This window comes from Pelodiscus sinensis, chromosome 2 (assembly GCF_049634645.1).
Source record: "Pelodiscus sinensis isolate JC-2024 chromosome 2, ASM4963464v1, whole genome shotgun sequence".
NCBI classification, from domain to species: domain Eukaryota; kingdom Metazoa; phylum Chordata; order Testudines; family Trionychidae; genus Pelodiscus; species Pelodiscus sinensis.
Window position 1 is genome coordinate 34,051,699 of NC_134712.1, and position 16,520 is coordinate 34,068,218.

Sequence of the window (16,520 nt, forward strand, 5' to 3'; positions counted from 1 at the left end):
GGTCAGTGGGGGAGTCCCCAGCTGATCCTGGGATCTATGTAGCACTGCTGCTTTGAAAAGCTGTGAGGAGCGCAGTGCTGGGCTCCATCTGATAGAGGCACCAAGGTGGGGGTGGGGGGAAGCAACTAGTCAACTATCTGATAAGCATTTGCTTATCCGATAGTCCTTAACATCCCTAGTAAGCAGGGCTTGACAATCTATTGAATCTACTCACCTGTGGCGAGTAGATTTCAGCTAGGCACCTCGTTGACTGGTGGCGCGTGCATGCACAATGTGGCTTTTGCACATGCGCAGTGTGGGGCTGGCGAGCCATGGATCGTCAAGCCCTGCTAATAAGTATAGGATTGTCTACTCTTTAAAATGCTGCAGTAGCACTTCCATGAAGCTGGGAGGGGTTCTTCTATAAACATAGGTATTCTACCTCTCCAAGGGGCAGTTGCCAGGATTCTCCCACTGACCTGCTTTCTACCATGACATTTAGGTTGGTTTAACTGTGGAGGTTTTTTTTAATAACACCTCAGAGTGATCTAGTTATAACAGCCTAACTGTCTTCAAGTGATTGCTCATGTGCATTCAATGTAGGGGTGTGCGCGCGTGGCATGCACGCATTGTCAGAGCTCTTTCCCTCAGCAATACCCTCTCTGGAGTGGCGCCTGTACACTGGCCCATATATACCCCTGCTGGCCCTCCATCCACTCAGTTCCTTCTTACCACTGTGGCTGTCATTGGAACAACCCTCAGCTCTGGAGAGCGATCGTTGTCTTCAGGGTTTGTCTTCTGGTTTCACAGTTAATCACTGGCTAAGTAGCTGCAAATTAAGTTAGACTCTTTTGTTGTTTTGTTTGTCGCCTGCGGCGGCGCGCCGTACCCAGTCCACAAGGGTTCAAGCCCTGCAAAAAGTGTCAGGCCTATGCCCTGTGGTGACCGCATTCAGCTTGCTTAAAGTGTCTGGGGGAGGCTAACCTTGCAGAAGCTTGCAAGATCTTCAAAGCCTTCAAGCCCCGCACCAAGCACGAGAGAGAGTCATGTCTCAAAAGCATTTTGCTGGAGGCAGCCCTCAGGCTGGCACCGGCGTCGGACCCAGCACCGGTCTGCCAGAGAGCACTGGCATCGGTGCAGGACAGTCTGGTGCAGCGTGTTACTCCAGCACCGCACAGACCTTGGCACCGGTCCCAGTCCCTGGTGCCTCAGAGAAAGAGAAGGCCTAATAGGCAGGTCTCCACCAAAGCATGCGCCCTCCTGTGGATCACTTGGCGCCTACAAGATCGGAGCCTGGGCTATCTCAGTCGGGCGGACTTTAGTCACCGCATAGGGAGACTATTCCTCTGGAGGCCTTTCCCGAACTCTCCACACTGGAGGCTCTCGAGGCAGCGAGGGTCCTCCTCCCACTCCAACCCCCTCCAGATGGCACGGGACAAGTAGGCACTGGCCTCCCTCTAGGATGCCTGAGGACTCAGCACTGGAGGCCAGGGATCACCACCCAACCCTCCCTGCTCTGCTGGCACGACCTGTGGCACCAGCTGCTGAGTCGTCCCCAGTCCCCTCCCAGGATGCGGCACCAGGCTTGGCGCAATACTATCACCCTGTCCCGTCTTCGGCACCGGCCCCTGCGTTACCTACCTCCGCACGGGACACCCACACTGCCATGCCGCCACCTCCGCCTCGGCACCACAGTAAGCCCGAATCCATCCACACATGCAGCAGCTTCTTCGGTGCCCACGTCGGCTCCATTTTGGAATACTCGTCCAACTCCGAGGAAGAGACCACTTGGTCATCGAGGGGCTCCCGGCACTGCAGTCCATCCTGTCTGTACCAACAACAGTGGGCATAACTGGTGCCGATGCTACAATGGACATGGCCTCCGCAACCTCCGGGCCAGTGGCCATTCTGCATGCTCTGGGTATACCACCAGGGCCACAGTGTGGACCCATCCAGGCCGGGTTCCGTCTCCTCAGTCCCACGGGCCTCCTCTTTCGGCGACCCCTGTGACCAGGTCTCCTAACTCGGGGCAGTCGCTACCTCCTGGCCAAACCTCTCCTGGCCAAACCTCTCCAGGCCCTTCGGGATGCGCGGCACCTGTGAGCCAACCTCCCTTGTCCTCGATGCCAGGGCCCTTGCAAGATCCAGTGTGACACAGGCCCCTATGGGGGAAGCCCAGAAAAGGTCATTGTTCTCTGCTGATGAAGCCCAAGTTCTCCATGGATGCTAGGGCTCACCAGGACCTTCTCTGCTGACTGGCCCAAAGTTTGGGGGTCCAGACAGAGGTGGTGTCCGAAAATTTGGACCCCACAGTGGACATCCTCCAATCCAATGCCCCCTCCAGAGTGGCTCTACTGGTCAACAAGACCGTAGCAAAGATCTCCAAAGCCTTGTGGTAAACCCCCATATCCATCCCCTCTGACAGATAAGCAGGCTGAGAGGAGGTACTTGGTTCCCCAGGAGAGCAATGAACACCTGTTCTTCTTCAAGGACTTCCCCATGGGTGCTCCACTGTGGGTGCTGGGCTTGCCCCGGAGCCACAGGATGGAGACTTGTTGGAAGCAGTATTTGGCCGGGCTGCGCATGCGTCGCTGTGCTTGCGGCATTCGCATTCTTTTCCTGTGCATGGTATGGCCAACCGCCAGTTTTTCTAGACTGCCTTAGGCTGCAAACTGATAGAAACCACACTCTTCACCTCAACCCCTTTATAAGACTATATGTCCTCAAATTACCTTGTAAATTGCCCTAACCTGGTTTCCCTTCCTCCTCCGTTCGTTTGTTCCCCCTTGGGGAAAAAAAAGGAGAAAAGAAAGTAAGAGAAACAGAAAGATTAAGGGAAAGAAAAGCTAAAAATTCTTAGAGACTCGCTCCCTGTTGACACGCCGGCAAAACCACCGGTATACCATCATCCCCGGGCTTTAAGAAATGCGGCACTGGCTATCGGAGGCTGGCATTGCCTCTCGGCAATGCGGACTGCATTAAATATCTCTGAGTCCCATGTTCCCCAAAAGTGCTCCTACTGCACTAAGCTCACGGCTAGGGCTCGGAAAGACAGGGAGAAGCGCCTGAGAGTGCTCCTCTTCGACAAAGCCCTTCAGCCGCAGCGTCCGTCATCTGCCACAGAGAAACAGCACCCCTAAGTGGCGGGCTTCATCTCCCACCATAGCCACATCAAAAAGACAAAGGCTCTCTCCCACAGGATCCCTGCCTGCTGCCATCCAAGGCAAGGTGAGCCAGGTAGACAGACCCGGGACCTCCAGCATTTCTAAGCCACGGTGCTGCCTGCGCCCCAGCTGCCAGCACCGACCACCGAGCCACCAATGAGAGCCTCCTTGGAGCTGACCACAATGGCGTCTACAGCAGCACCGTTCCCAGACCAACATACGGTGCCAGAACAAGCAGCGCTGGCACGAATGCAGCATACAATCTCGGCACCGGCCACTACGGTACCTGAGTCATTGGCACCGGGGAGCATGGCACAGACCAGAACTACAGCTCTCGCTTTCACATCAGGAGTGGGCAGCCCAGCCCGCTTGACTCCTCCGTGCCGGAGCCGGTCTCACTCCCTTGCCTTCTTCCCAGCACTGTCATCCTCCCCTCTGGCACTGCGCTCTCCATTGTATTATGGTAGCTGCCGCAGATCTCCACGTTCTCCTGCCAGACCGCCATCACCATTCCTGGTAGCTCAGCCTCATTATCAAAGACATTATTACCGCCAATAATCTATTTCTCTTGCCTCCTCCAGAGCATCATACAGCTGCTCTTGCTCGCTGTATTTCCACGCCATCACGGGCATCGCTCACACTCTTGCTATCCAGAGAGATGCTCACCGCTAGACAGGCTATATCCTCGCGACGACTATTACACCCATGACTCCCGCAGCAGGTACTCTTCCTGCTCACGCTCTGCCTAGGACTATGCCTCTTCCAGACCGTCTCCGGCTCCTGCCCCCTCCACTCCTCTGGAACGTGTGACCTTGCCTTGTCAACTTCTGTCGGAACCTGACCATACGCCTTTCGCCGAACAGCCAATCGAAGTCTCGCCAGCAGACTCCTCTTCACCGGACGAAGCAGTCATCCCTGGCGAGGTCTCTCCACCTGATGACCTTCATCAGTTCCAAGAGCTGTTCAAGCAAGTAGCCATCGCTCAGGAGATACTGCTGCAGGAACTCAAGGACAAGCAGCACAAACTCTTTAGGAATCTTCAGCCACAGCACAGATCGTGCCTCGCCATTCCCTTGGATGAGGGTATTTTAGAGATTGCTGACGAAATATGGCATGCCCCGGCATCAGCACTGCCAACTAACGAGGGCCAATAGAAAATATTTCATGCCCCCGAAGGGGATGGAATTCTTTTTTGCCCATCCTCAACGTAACTCCCTCGTTGTGGATGCAGCTCAACATAGGGCTAAGGCCCTGCAATTCAAACACCAAGCCTCCGATAAAGAGGCTAAGAGACTGGATCTTTTGGGCAGGAAAGTCTGCACATCTGCAACCCTATTACTCAGAATCGTTAACTATATGGCGAACCTCTCCAATCATACCTTTGACACCTTCTCACGTTTGACTCCACTCATAGACCGCTTACCTGAGTCAAAGTCCATATTGAAATCAGTCATCCAGGAGGGGTACACGTCAACAAGAACATCCCTCCAAATGGCCATGGACTTCGCTGACACCGCTGCATGCTCTACCACCACCGCAGTCATGATGTGGAGAGCCTCTTGCAAGCAGCTGGTGCCCCTTGGGAGTTACGGAGCAAGGTTGAGAACTTGCCCTTTGACAATGACAAGCTTTTCGCTGAAAATACTGACATGTCCTACACTCCTCAAAGGACTCACGCACAAGGTTGAGAACCTTGGGGATGTAAATGCCTCCCTTCAGGAGATGCTGATACATGCCATACCAGTGCAGGTACAACGATTCGTACATCCAACATCAATGGCATCAACAACAAAGGAGCTTTGATAATCAATGCTCATGCCAGAAACCCCAGCGACGTCGCAATGGAATGGCCGTGGCCAAATGGGCCCCAATAACAAGCAGCAAGTTTGATGCATTGGTCGGGGGCGTGCAGACAGTCCCAGGCAACGTCACATATCACTCTACCCACGTCTTCCTCCACTGGTTGAGGCCCTTTGATGCTCATTGATGGAAAATCACAGACAGATGGGTGCTGGAAATCATTCAAATGGGTTACACCATCCCCTTCACTTCCATTCCCCCCACCTCATCCCTTTTCAGGGACTCCTCTCAAAGGTTATCCTGCGAACAGAAGTCAACCATCTACTCCTTCTGGGGGCTATAGAGATGGTCTCGAACGAATTCAGAAACAGGCTTCTACTTGTTTCCTCACCCAGAAGAGATCCAGAGGTTGGTGACCCATACTAGACCTCCACCGTTTGAACAAATTCCAGCGCAAGCAAAGATTCAAAATGATCACATTATCTGCCATCATTCCTGCACTGGAACATCATGACTGGTTTGCTGCCCTCGACCTCCAGGATGCCTATTTCCACATTGCTATCCACCCCTCTCACAGGAGATTCCTACGCTTTGTCATTGGCAAGGACCACTACCAATACCAAGTCCTACCCTTCGGGTTGTCCTCTGCCCCCAGGGTATTCTCAAAGATCCTATCAGTACTCGTGGCCTTCCTCCGATGGCAAGGAGTAGTCATCTTTCCATACTTAGACGACTGCCTTCTCAAGGGTCCTTCTGCCTCTGAAGTTCTTCACATGATCCATCTCACCAGACGAACTTTCCACACTCTCGGACTCCTCCTCTACTAACAAAAGTCCGTTTTGCACCCAACTCATGCCTTGGAGTTTATAGGGGCTCACTTGGACTCGGTTGCAGGCAGGGCCTTCCTGCCCTTACACCATTTTTTAGTCCATTCAGGACCTCATTCAAACCATCACCGGCAGTCCGACCGTTCCACTCATAACCTGTCTAAGACTGATGGGCCATATGGCTGCCACAACATACATAGTCTGATATGCCAGACTGCACTTCCACGCCCTCCAGTACTGGCTGACACTGGTTTACAACCACGCCAGACACGACCTCCACAGGCCAGTAACGCTTCGTCTTTCTGTTACACGGTCGCTCCTATTGTGGACCAACCGGGAAAATCTATTATCCGGGGTACCTTTTTGCCAACAGCAGCTGCACCACCACATTACAACAGATGCTTCCTTACTAGGATGGGGAGCCCACATGGGTCCCTTTTCAGCACAGGGCCAATGGCCACCATTGGAGAAGCGCCTGCACATAAACCTCTTAGAGCTATCATGCTTTTCAATGCCTGCAAGTGTTTCCGCACAAACATCCAGAACACCACAGTGAGAATACTTATGGGCAACATCAAGGCCGTGTATTACATCAACCGACATGGCGGAGCTCACTCCCGTTCCCTGTGCATGGAAGCCATCTGTTTCTGGAATTTGTGCATTTGCCACGGAACATCATCACCCTGAAGTAGCTCATCTTCCTCTGGTATTGGACTATCTTATGCACCTAAAGGAGACAGGCCTTAAGTTAGCGTCTCTTCAAGTACACCTCAGCTGTTTGTCGGCTCAACGCGGCAGCCATGTAAATTTAAATGAAGTGGCTATTATTTAAATCGCCGCTTCATTTTACTCTGTCGGGTAGCCTAATCTACATGCCTCTGTCGCCAGAGGCATGTAGTCTAGACGTACCCTAAAGCTCTCCATGAGGAGGGTAGAGCAATCTCCAGGGCAGCCCTCCAGGTGGCTCTCGACGTGGCTGATGCTACTGCCTGTGATGGCCACAGATGTGGTCCTACGCTGTAGCTCCTGGCTCCAGGGCTCTGGGGTCCCTTCAGAGCTCCAAAACACCATCCAGGACCTCCCCTTTGAAGGTCCCTCGCTTTTTTCGGAGCAAACGGACCAACTGCTCCACGTTCTCAAGGACATGTGTGCCACCCTGAAATCCTTGGGCATGCACACACACCCCTGCTGCTCAGAGGCCCTTGTTCCCAAATAAGAATGTTCCTAGATTGTCTCCACAAGCTCCATGCCATGACTTCTCCCGCAGTAGAAGCAGAAGCGGTAACGGCAGGAATAACAGGCGCCAGCCCCAGATAAGAACCAGGGGCCTCCCAATAAAAACTCAGGGCCCCTGCCAGGGATTTTGATGGGACGCTTGAGGGCATTCTGCCAGTCTCCCCACTCGCCTTCCAGGACCATTTATCCCACTTCCTTCAGGCCTGCCAGTCCATTACGTCAGACCAATGGGGAGCTGGAGATAGTGGAAAGGGGTTATGTAATCTCTTTCCACTCGCTCCCAACCCCCTACCTGCCCCTTTTCAGGGACCCCTCTCACGAGCCTCGGCTCAAGAAGAGGTTCACCACTTCCTTACGCTGGAGGTGGTAGAGTGGGTTCCCTCTGACTTGCAGGGCAGGGGAGTCTATTCCTGTTATTTTCCTGTCCCATAGGCCAAAGGGGGTCTCCGTCCAATTTTGGACCTCAGAGCCCTCAACTCGTTCATTTCCAAAGCAAAATTCAAAATGGTAACATTGGTCTCCATAATTCCCTCGTTAGCCCCCGGAGACTGGTACGCTGCCCTTGACTTAAAGGACGCTTATTTCCATTGCCTCCCACCATCAGAGGTTCCTTGGTTTTACTGTGGGCGTGGACCACTACCAATTCACGCCTTCCTTTTGGCATTTTGACGGCCCCTCAGGTCTTCAGCAAATGCATGGTGGTTGTGGCCACCGTTCTGAGGAAAGGAGGCATTTAAGTGTTCCCCTACCTCTGACTGGCTCCTAAGGGGACATTCCGAGTTAGGTGAGAGGCCACATCGGCCTGGTCCAGAGCCTCTTTGGGGATCTCGGGCTTCTTCTGAACTTGGACAAGTCAACCCTGATCCCAATCCTGATGATAGTTTGTGGGTGCCTCCCTGGACTCTTTGTTGACAAGGGCCTCACTGCTCAGGTCCCGGTTCCGCTCAATAGAGGCTGCTGTCAGGGCATTATAGAACTTTCCAGTGACTACCGCCTGGACATGCATGAGGCTCTTGGGCCTCATGGCTGCCTGCACTTACATAGTGCAGCATGCCAGACTGCGCATGTGCCTGCTTCAGATGTGGCTATTGCGAGACCACAACCTAGCTGTCCACTCATATGGGACAGCGTGGTGACGGTTCCCACCCCCCTCCTGCTCTCGCTGGACGAGTGGAACCGTCAAGAAGGGGTCTGAGCAGGGGTCCCCCTCTCCAGACCAGTACTGTCCATACATCTTGTCTCAGATACCAGCTGGGGAGCCCAGCTGGGGGACCTGCATACACAAGGTATGTGGGCCGTGGACGAGCTCTCCCTGCATATCAATATCAGAGAGCTCCGGGCAGTCTGTCTGGCCTGTGCGGCTCACCTCAGAGGTAAGTCCATCCTTATCCTGTCAGACCGCACGACAGTGGTGGCGTATATAAACAAGCAGGGCGGGGCACGATGCCCTCGCCTGTGTCTGGAGGCAATCCGCCTCTGGGATCTCTGTATCGGGTGGATATCCACCTGATGGCCTCGTACCTCCCAGGTTCTCAATATGTCCTAGCGGACAGGCTGAGCAGGACCGTTGCTGAGCGTGAATGGTCTCTAAGATGGGATGTGGCCCATTCCACTTTTTGTGCGTGGGGGGGGAGGGGTCTCCCCATCTAGACCTGTTCGCCATAGGGGAGAACTAGAAGTGCCTAAGGTTCTGCGCCATCATGGGACGGGGTTCTCTGGGAGATGCTCTCCTCCTCCCCTGGCTGGAGGGTCTGCTCTCTGCCTTCCCGCCATTCCCACTCATTCACATGGTCCTCCTGAGAGTACGGGAGTTCAGGGCATCACTGATCCTCATCGCCCCAGCGTGGCCCAGACAGCACTGGGTCTCAGCCCTTCACAGTCTGTCATGCGAGAGACCTATGGTCCTCCCGCTGTCCCCGGACCTGATCTCTCCGGACTTAGGCACGCTCCACCCCCCAGACCTGTAGTCGCCGCACCTGACAGCGTGGAAGCTCCGCAGCTGATGGTGGCAGAGCTTCAGTGCTTGGCCCGGGTCCAGGAAATCCTATTGGGTAGTAGAAAACCTTCCACTAGGGTCACCTAGCTCACCAAGTGGAAGTAGTTCTACGTCTGGGTCTCCTGTGATCTTGGATTACCTGTTGGACCTCAGGCTCCAGGGACTCTTCTCCTCCTCCTTCTCCATTGAAGTCCACCTAGTGGCTATTTTGGCCTTCCATCCCGGAGAAGGGGGAAAAACCCTGTTTGAAAACCCCATGGTTAACAGGTTTCTGAAAGGAATGGACAGACTCTACCCTCATGTCTGTCAGCCTGTTCCCCAGTGGAACCTCAGCCTGGTTCTCTCAAAACTCACAGGGCCACCGTTTGAGCCATTGGCAACATGCTCCCTACTGTACCTGTCCTACAAGGTGTCCCTCCTGGCAGCGCTCACATCTGCCAGGTGGGCATCTGAACTCAGGGCACTCACCACAGATTCCCCCCCGCCTTCTCCCATACAGTGTTCTTCAAGGTTAAGGTCAGGCTCCGCCCTCACCCTTCTTTTTTTTTTACCCAAGGTGGTGTCTGCCTTCCACGCCTCCCAAGACGTTTTCTTCCCAGTGTTTTGCCCCATGCATCAGGGAAAGAACAGGCTTTACACACTTTAGACATTAGAAGGGCTTTAAGCCTTTTATTTAGATAGGACAAAACCATTCCGGAAATCGCCCCAACTCTTTGTGGCCGTTGCAGAGCATGTAAGGGGGCAACCTGTGTCCTCACAGAAGATTTCCTCCTGGATTACCACCTGCATTAAGGAGTGCTATGCCCTGGCAGGGGTTCCAGCTCCTTCCCTTAGAGTGCACTCCACGAGGGCCGTGGCCTCTTTCACGGCTTTAGCAGCACGGGTCCCTATCCTGGACATCTGCAGGGCTGCCTCCTGGTCCTCGGTCTACCCTTTGGCTAATCATTATGCGCTGATACACCAGGCCTGGGAGGACGCCACCCTGGGCAGGGTGGTTCTCCATTCATCGGAAGCATCAGCATCCGGCCCTCCTCCTTAGGTTCTGCTTTGGAGTCACCTACATGGAATGCACATGAGCAATCACTCGAAGAAAGAACAGTTACTTACCTCGTAACTGTTGTTCTTCAAGATGTGTTGCTCATGTCCATTCCAAATCCCCTCCCAAATCTCCAGAGTATTCCGGTAAGAAGGAACTGAGTGGGTGGAGGACCAGCAGGAGTATATATGGGCTGGTATACCGGTGCCACTCCAGGGGGCTCCCCTGCTGGCCCAACAGCTACTGCTGAGGGAAAAATCTCAGATGTGTGCACGCACCTACATGGAATGGACATGAGCAACACATCTCAAGAACAACAGTTACTAGGTAAGTAACCGTTCTTTCTCAGGTAGACCAGGCCTCAGCAAGAAGCATATTATTGAAAGCCTGGGTGTACACATGTTTCCAAACATAGGGAATAACATAGAAGGGGTTGCAGGTGTTAAAGTGATAAAGCACGTCAAGTGCTCATGGCACTTGGGACTTTGGATTATGCTTCCACACATAAGGTGGCTGAAGTAATATCTTTTATTGGAACAGAAGTTGTTCGCTTATGCTGGTGAAAGAAACAAGTTTTTGAGCCACATGCAGCACTATACAACTCAAAAGCTTATGTATCTTGCCAACAGAAACTAGCCCAACTGAGTTTTACCTTACCCAACTTGACTTTGCTATCCTGGGACCTACACAGCTACCACAATACTGCAGATAAGCTCTTACCTACATTTTGAGTTTCTGATTTGAGTGTTTTTAATATTTGTATAATCCAGAGCAGTATATTATAAATCCCTGTCACCAAACAAATAGCATTTGTGTCTAGCCTGAGACAATTAAGAACAGGACTTTAAATGAGCTATTTGAATAGAGGTAAGAGTAGCACCTTTCTAGCAGAAAATATAAAAGCTAACTCATCTCAAAGTTTAGCATCAGTTCTTTTTTTTGCTTTGAGAATTAGTAAAATTGTGTATCTTTGTTTAGGAACCATGTTTTCTTGATTCCTGATAAATGAAGGGAGCAGAGCAGAAAGCTTCATTTAACAAGTGTCTTATCTTATTTGTTGCAGCACAACAAATGTGGAAGGTCATTTGTAAATTTAAATAGAAGACCTGGGGGATGATGTGTCTTATCAACTGATTTATTTTACTCTTCTTCCCCACCCCCCATTTTGCAGTTTGTTGCATAATTTAAGGACCCGGATCTAAGGCTTGGTGGCCTGTCCCTTGTGATTCTTGGTTTATGACTGTCGGCTTTGCGGAATACGGCTGAGATGAAAGGATTTCTTGAGGATGCAAACTACTCCATTGGCTTGCTGGATGAAGGAGCAACTCTCGGAGATGTTATTGACAACTATGTTTATGAACATACACTTGTAAGTATTTGACCAAGTCCTACTAGTTTATTTTAATTACATTAATATTCATGTCTAAATTGCTAATACTAGTTTGAAACTAGAAATTGAAAAAGGTATGTCAGACTGTCACATGTATTATAGGCAAAATGGCCATGGTACATGAAGTTAAGGTTTCCTAGCATTTTTAATTTTAAACCTCTTTCCAACTGCCTATAACCTTGCTGAATTTAAACCATTTTGGGCTGAAGTTTTTCATGTTTGCTCTGTCTCAGTCTGAATTTTGTGGCAAAGTTTGAGCAAAAACTGGTTAGCCACTTTCAAGAATTAAGTTATGGGGGGAAATAGCCTTTCCAGTGTTAAATAAATAAAATTATCCAGCTGTTCCTAAGAGCTTAGCATCCATGGGATCTGGAGCAGGTATCTGAGGTGTGGCCAGTACATAGTGCTGCGGTTAGAGAATTACCTTTTATTGTCCCCATGAAAATTTGCCCAGTTTTGGCTGATTTATAAGCATCTGAAAAGAATAATTTTCACATGGTCAGAGATTGTTTGGGTTTTCCATTAGCCCCATAGAACTCTTCTCTGTATATACTAAATGCTCAGTAAAAAAGGGCTATGACATCACAGGAATATCCAGAAGATCCAAGACTAGAACTCAGCACCTTCTCCTGGCTTCTAGTGCAGCGTACGTGTTCTAGGCTGAAGAAGTAAATTGTTGTTTTCTCACTGCACCCCTGTTCCTAGCATGTAGGAGGCTTGTTGGGATCTGGGAGCATATATAGCATGCTTAGCATATGTGAAGAAATGGGGAAAACAATAAATGTCATCTCTCAACTTTAATTAGGCTCTTGATACAGTCTCACATGATCTCATCATAAGCAAACTAGGGAAATATATTCTCTCATTTGAGAATAGTTCTCAATGGTTCAGAGTCAAAGTGAATGGGTACATCTCCAGTGGAATCCTAGAGCAGAGGTGGCCAACTTGTTAGAGATGAAGAGTCAAAATAGCGGTGGATAAAGCATGAAGTGCCATGTACTGGGAAGGGGAGTAGGGGGGAGAGTTGAGTGCAAAAAAAAAAAAAAATCCACACCATGCCAGGGAAAAATAGGTGCCAGTACACCGTCCCGGGGCATACCATCACAAAAAAAGCGTGGGAAGGGGTGAGAGGTGCAAGCTCTGGGAGGGAATTTGGGTGCAGGAAGTAGAGAAGAGGATGCTGGCTCAGGGAGGGGGCTCCAGGCTGGAGAATGTTGGGGTCAGGGGGGTGGTTAGGGTGCTGCGTGAGCTGCAGGCTTGTGGCTGTGAGGGTGCAGGAGTTTGGGGTGGGGTGCATGAGGGCTTCAGGGCAGGGAGGCTGGGAGTATGATGGGTTCAGGACACAGATTTGCAGTGTGTGGATGGTGCAGGAGTGTTGTGGCAGAGGACTGGGGATGCAGGAGTTTGGGGATGTGAGCAGCTCAGGACGGAGTTTTAGTGTATGATAGGCTCAGGTTTGGGGCCTGTGGGGTACAGGAGTGTTATGTTGCTGTGGCCAGATGGGGGCTGGCCACAATTGGGAGCTTGTTAGCCAGACTTCATTTTTAAATATATTATCTCAACACACAATTTTTCAGCATTGTTTTTATTTGAGAGGGACAGGGAACCTGTTTTGAGTCGGATCACTAACCCACAGAAAAGTCAGTCGGGGTGGGAGCAGGGTACGCGTGGGAGGGGACTGGCCAGGGGGAGGGGACATACAGCTGAGGCCAGAACCTGGGGATCCTGGGTCTCAGGAAGCATGCAGGCTGCTCTTCCCCTCCCCTAGGCACCCCTGCTCTAACCCAGTCCACTTTCCCAGAGCCAGGCACTCCCCCCCAACCCAATCCCCTTTCCCTTCCCCAGAGCCAGGCACCCCTCCCCTTGCCCAAACTAATTCGCCGGTCGCAGAGCTGCCGCTACAGCCACACGCGTCTCCCTCCAGGCACTGGGGCATGTGCGCTGAGTGGCCTGCCTTGAGACGTGTTGCCTGGGATACCATGTGCACCCTGCCCCCCAATCCAATCCTCCTCCCTTCCCCCAGACTAGAGCTAGGCACCCGCTCTAACATAATTCTTGGGTCCCAGAGCTGCTGCTACAGACACGCGTCTCCCTGCAGGGAATGCATGTACGCTGAGCGGCCGGCACACCATGTGCCACTCTCTCCACCAACCTTATGCTCAGGTCCCGGAGCCAGAGCCATGCCGCCGCCACTGCTACTGCCATGCGCGTCTGGGATGCTATGCGCACACCCCATGCAATCCCCCTCCCCTTCTCCAAAGCCAGGCATCTTCTTCCACCTCCTTCCCCCCGCTTCCCCCCCACATCAGCTCTAGCCCAATTCCCGTCCTCCACTAACTATGCCCAGGTCCTGTAGCCGCTCAGTGAGACCTGGCCTGCACATGTAGGATATGATATATTGCGCTGGGGTCCGTGAGCGCGCATGCGGCTCACAGCGGCCCAGCTGTGAGAGCGGCAGACCTGAGCGGTTCCGGGTTCTATCTCGGCTCAGTTAGGAGCTGCAGTTTTTTTCTTTGCAAGCCGCATGCCGGCCACCCCTCTCCTAGAGGGAACTGTTCTGGCTTCAGTCCTAGTTAATATCATTAGGATCGTGGCATAGAGAATGCTCTTATGAAACTTGCAGAGGATACCAAGCTGGAAGGAGTTGTAAGCGATTTGGAGGACAGGGCTAGAATTCAAAATTATATCAACAAATTGAAGACATGGTTTGAAAGAAATAAGATAGAGTTCAATAAAGACACATGCAAAATACTACACTTATAATTACACAAATATAAAATCAGAAATTGCTGCCCAGGAAGGAGTATTTCAGAAAAAGATCTCAGGATTATAGAGGATCACAAAATAAATGAGTCAACATTGTAATACTTACCAAAAAAAAAGTAAACTTCACTCTGGAATGTAGTAATAGGAATGTAGTAAGCAAGACATGAGAAGTAATTCTTCCACTCTGCTCAGCACTGTATTGGCAACAATTGGAATATATTGCTGAGCAATTTAGTGCCGAGCAAAGGCCTCCACAGGAAAGATGGGGATAAACTGGAGAAAGTACAGAGAAGAGCAACAAAACTCAAAAGTTTGTAAAACTTGACCTATGAAGAAAAGTTGAAATAATGGGATTTATTTGGTCAACGGAAGACTGGGAAGGGATATAAGTTTTCAAGTACGTTAAATGGGTGGAGAACCTTTTTTGGGGGGGGGGAGAGGGGAGGACGACACTGACCCACAGAATAATCAGTTGGGGGCCACACACAAATTAGAAACAAAAGCAAACTCTCACCAACATGGCTCCTGACAGAGAAGTAGAAAGACACTCCCCACAGTCTCCTCACACACCAGGTCTTACGGGGGCACAGGCTAGTAGATTTTGTGTGCTCCAGGTCTGTAATGGGGCAGTGGAGATGTGGGGGTCCCTGATGCTGAGGGGGCTCTGAGACTCGGGCTGGATCCAGGCAAACTGGGGTTGTTACAAAGAAGAGAGTGATAAATTGTACTCCTTATACACTGAGGACTGCAAAGCAGATTAATATAAAACATTAGAAAAAATTCTAATTGTAAGGGTGATTAAGTGCTGGAGCAAATTACATAGGGAAGTGGTGGAATCTCCATTACTGGATGTCTTTAAGACCAGGAAAGACAAAGACCTGTCTGGGATGATCGTGATGATAAAGATTTAATCTTGGCTTGGTTCAGGGGACTGGACGAGATGACCTATTGATGTCCCTCCAGTCCTACATTTGTGTGATGCTATAGCCAAAAATTAAAGGACTTGAAAAAAAATGCTTGTAAGGAGCTATTTTATAACCTTAAATATCGTTCTAGGAAAAGTCATAAGACCTTTGCCCTGCTGTTGTTGCTGCGGCCACTGTTGCTGCCGCACCACTGCCTGGGTGAGACGCCTGCCTCTTTGAAACTAAGAACATTTAGCTGCAGATGTTGCCTGCAGCCATTACAAGGGTGGGTCCAAGTGTGACCAATCTGAACCAGTGTCTAGAGGCAGTGGTGGACTGGATGAGGTCAAATAAACTGATGTTGACTCCACATAAGACTGAGGTTCTGTAGATCAGGAAGCCATGTTCTGGGAATGTGGTTGTGTTACGTGTTCTGGATGGGGGTCATACTTCCACTGAAAGACCAAGTTATGCAGCTTTGCAGTCCTCTTAAACCTCTTTCTAACATTTGAGAACCAGATTTCTTTGGGTGGCCAGGAGTGCTTTTGGGTAGCTTCTGCCAGCTGCAACTCTTCCTGAATAAGAATGACCTAGCTACAGTGATTCATGCTCTTGTCACATTCCAATTGGACTACTGCAAAGTACTCTACACAGGCTGCCTTTGAAGAGTCTTAGGAAGCTTCAGCTGGTCCAGAATGTGGCTGCTCGAGTTTTAACTAACACCTGTTATACAGAGCACATTAGGCTGGTCCTCCGGCAGCTGCACTGGCTTCCGGTATGTTTCCGAGAACAATTCAAGGTCTTGGTTATGACATTTAAAGACCTAAATGGGTTGGAACCCAGGTATCTGAAGGACCGTCTCCCATAGGAACCTGCCTGGGGATTGAAGTCAGCTGGGAAGCTCTGCTCTGTGGTCTTCCACTTACGGAGATACGGTTAATGTCTACGCCAAGCAGGGCCTTCTCGGCCTTTGCCCCCAAGCTATGGAATTTTCTCCCCCGGGACATTCACCTGGTGCCAGTGCTGTCGCTGTTTTGGCACCAGGCTAATGCCATCCTTTTTACCTGTGCTTTTATTAAGGTGTCTTCACAGGTTTTATGTCCCCCCTTTTGGGTTGTGTCTGTCTATCAGTGTTTTAAAATTTTGTAAGCTGCTTTGAATATTTTAAATAGAGAAGCGTGATACAAATATTTTAAATCAATAATACTTGGCATTTAAAGAAGCACCTTAACTCAAGAAATCTTAAAGTATTATGTAAACAATTGTAATAATTTATTTGAAGGAGTAGGTATGTATTGCATTTTAAAATTGGGTAAATTGTGGCACAGATTGCACCAAAGTCAAATGAAATAGTGAAAGTCCTACATTAAGCCACTGGCAGAACAGAAAATATAATCTGATTCCCATCTGAGAAACATGAA

General features: G+C 50.6%; 1 protein-coding gene across 7 annotated transcripts in view; it reads left to right on the top strand.

Moving 5' to 3' along the window:
* The window catches only part of AZIN1 (antizyme inhibitor 1), a 71,346-nt gene that overhangs the window by 30,501 nt on the left and 24,325 nt on the right, over positions 1–16,520 (top strand). For all 7 annotated transcript variants that reach the window (XM_075919735.1, XM_075919738.1, XM_075919736.1 and 4 more), the window contains one exon: positions 11,210–11,407. In XM_075919735.1, the coding sequence (XP_075775850.1) occupies positions 11,306–11,407 (102 nt within the window). In that variant the 5' untranslated portion in view covers positions 11,210–11,305. The remainder of the gene's footprint in view (positions 1–11,209; positions 11,408–16,520) is intronic.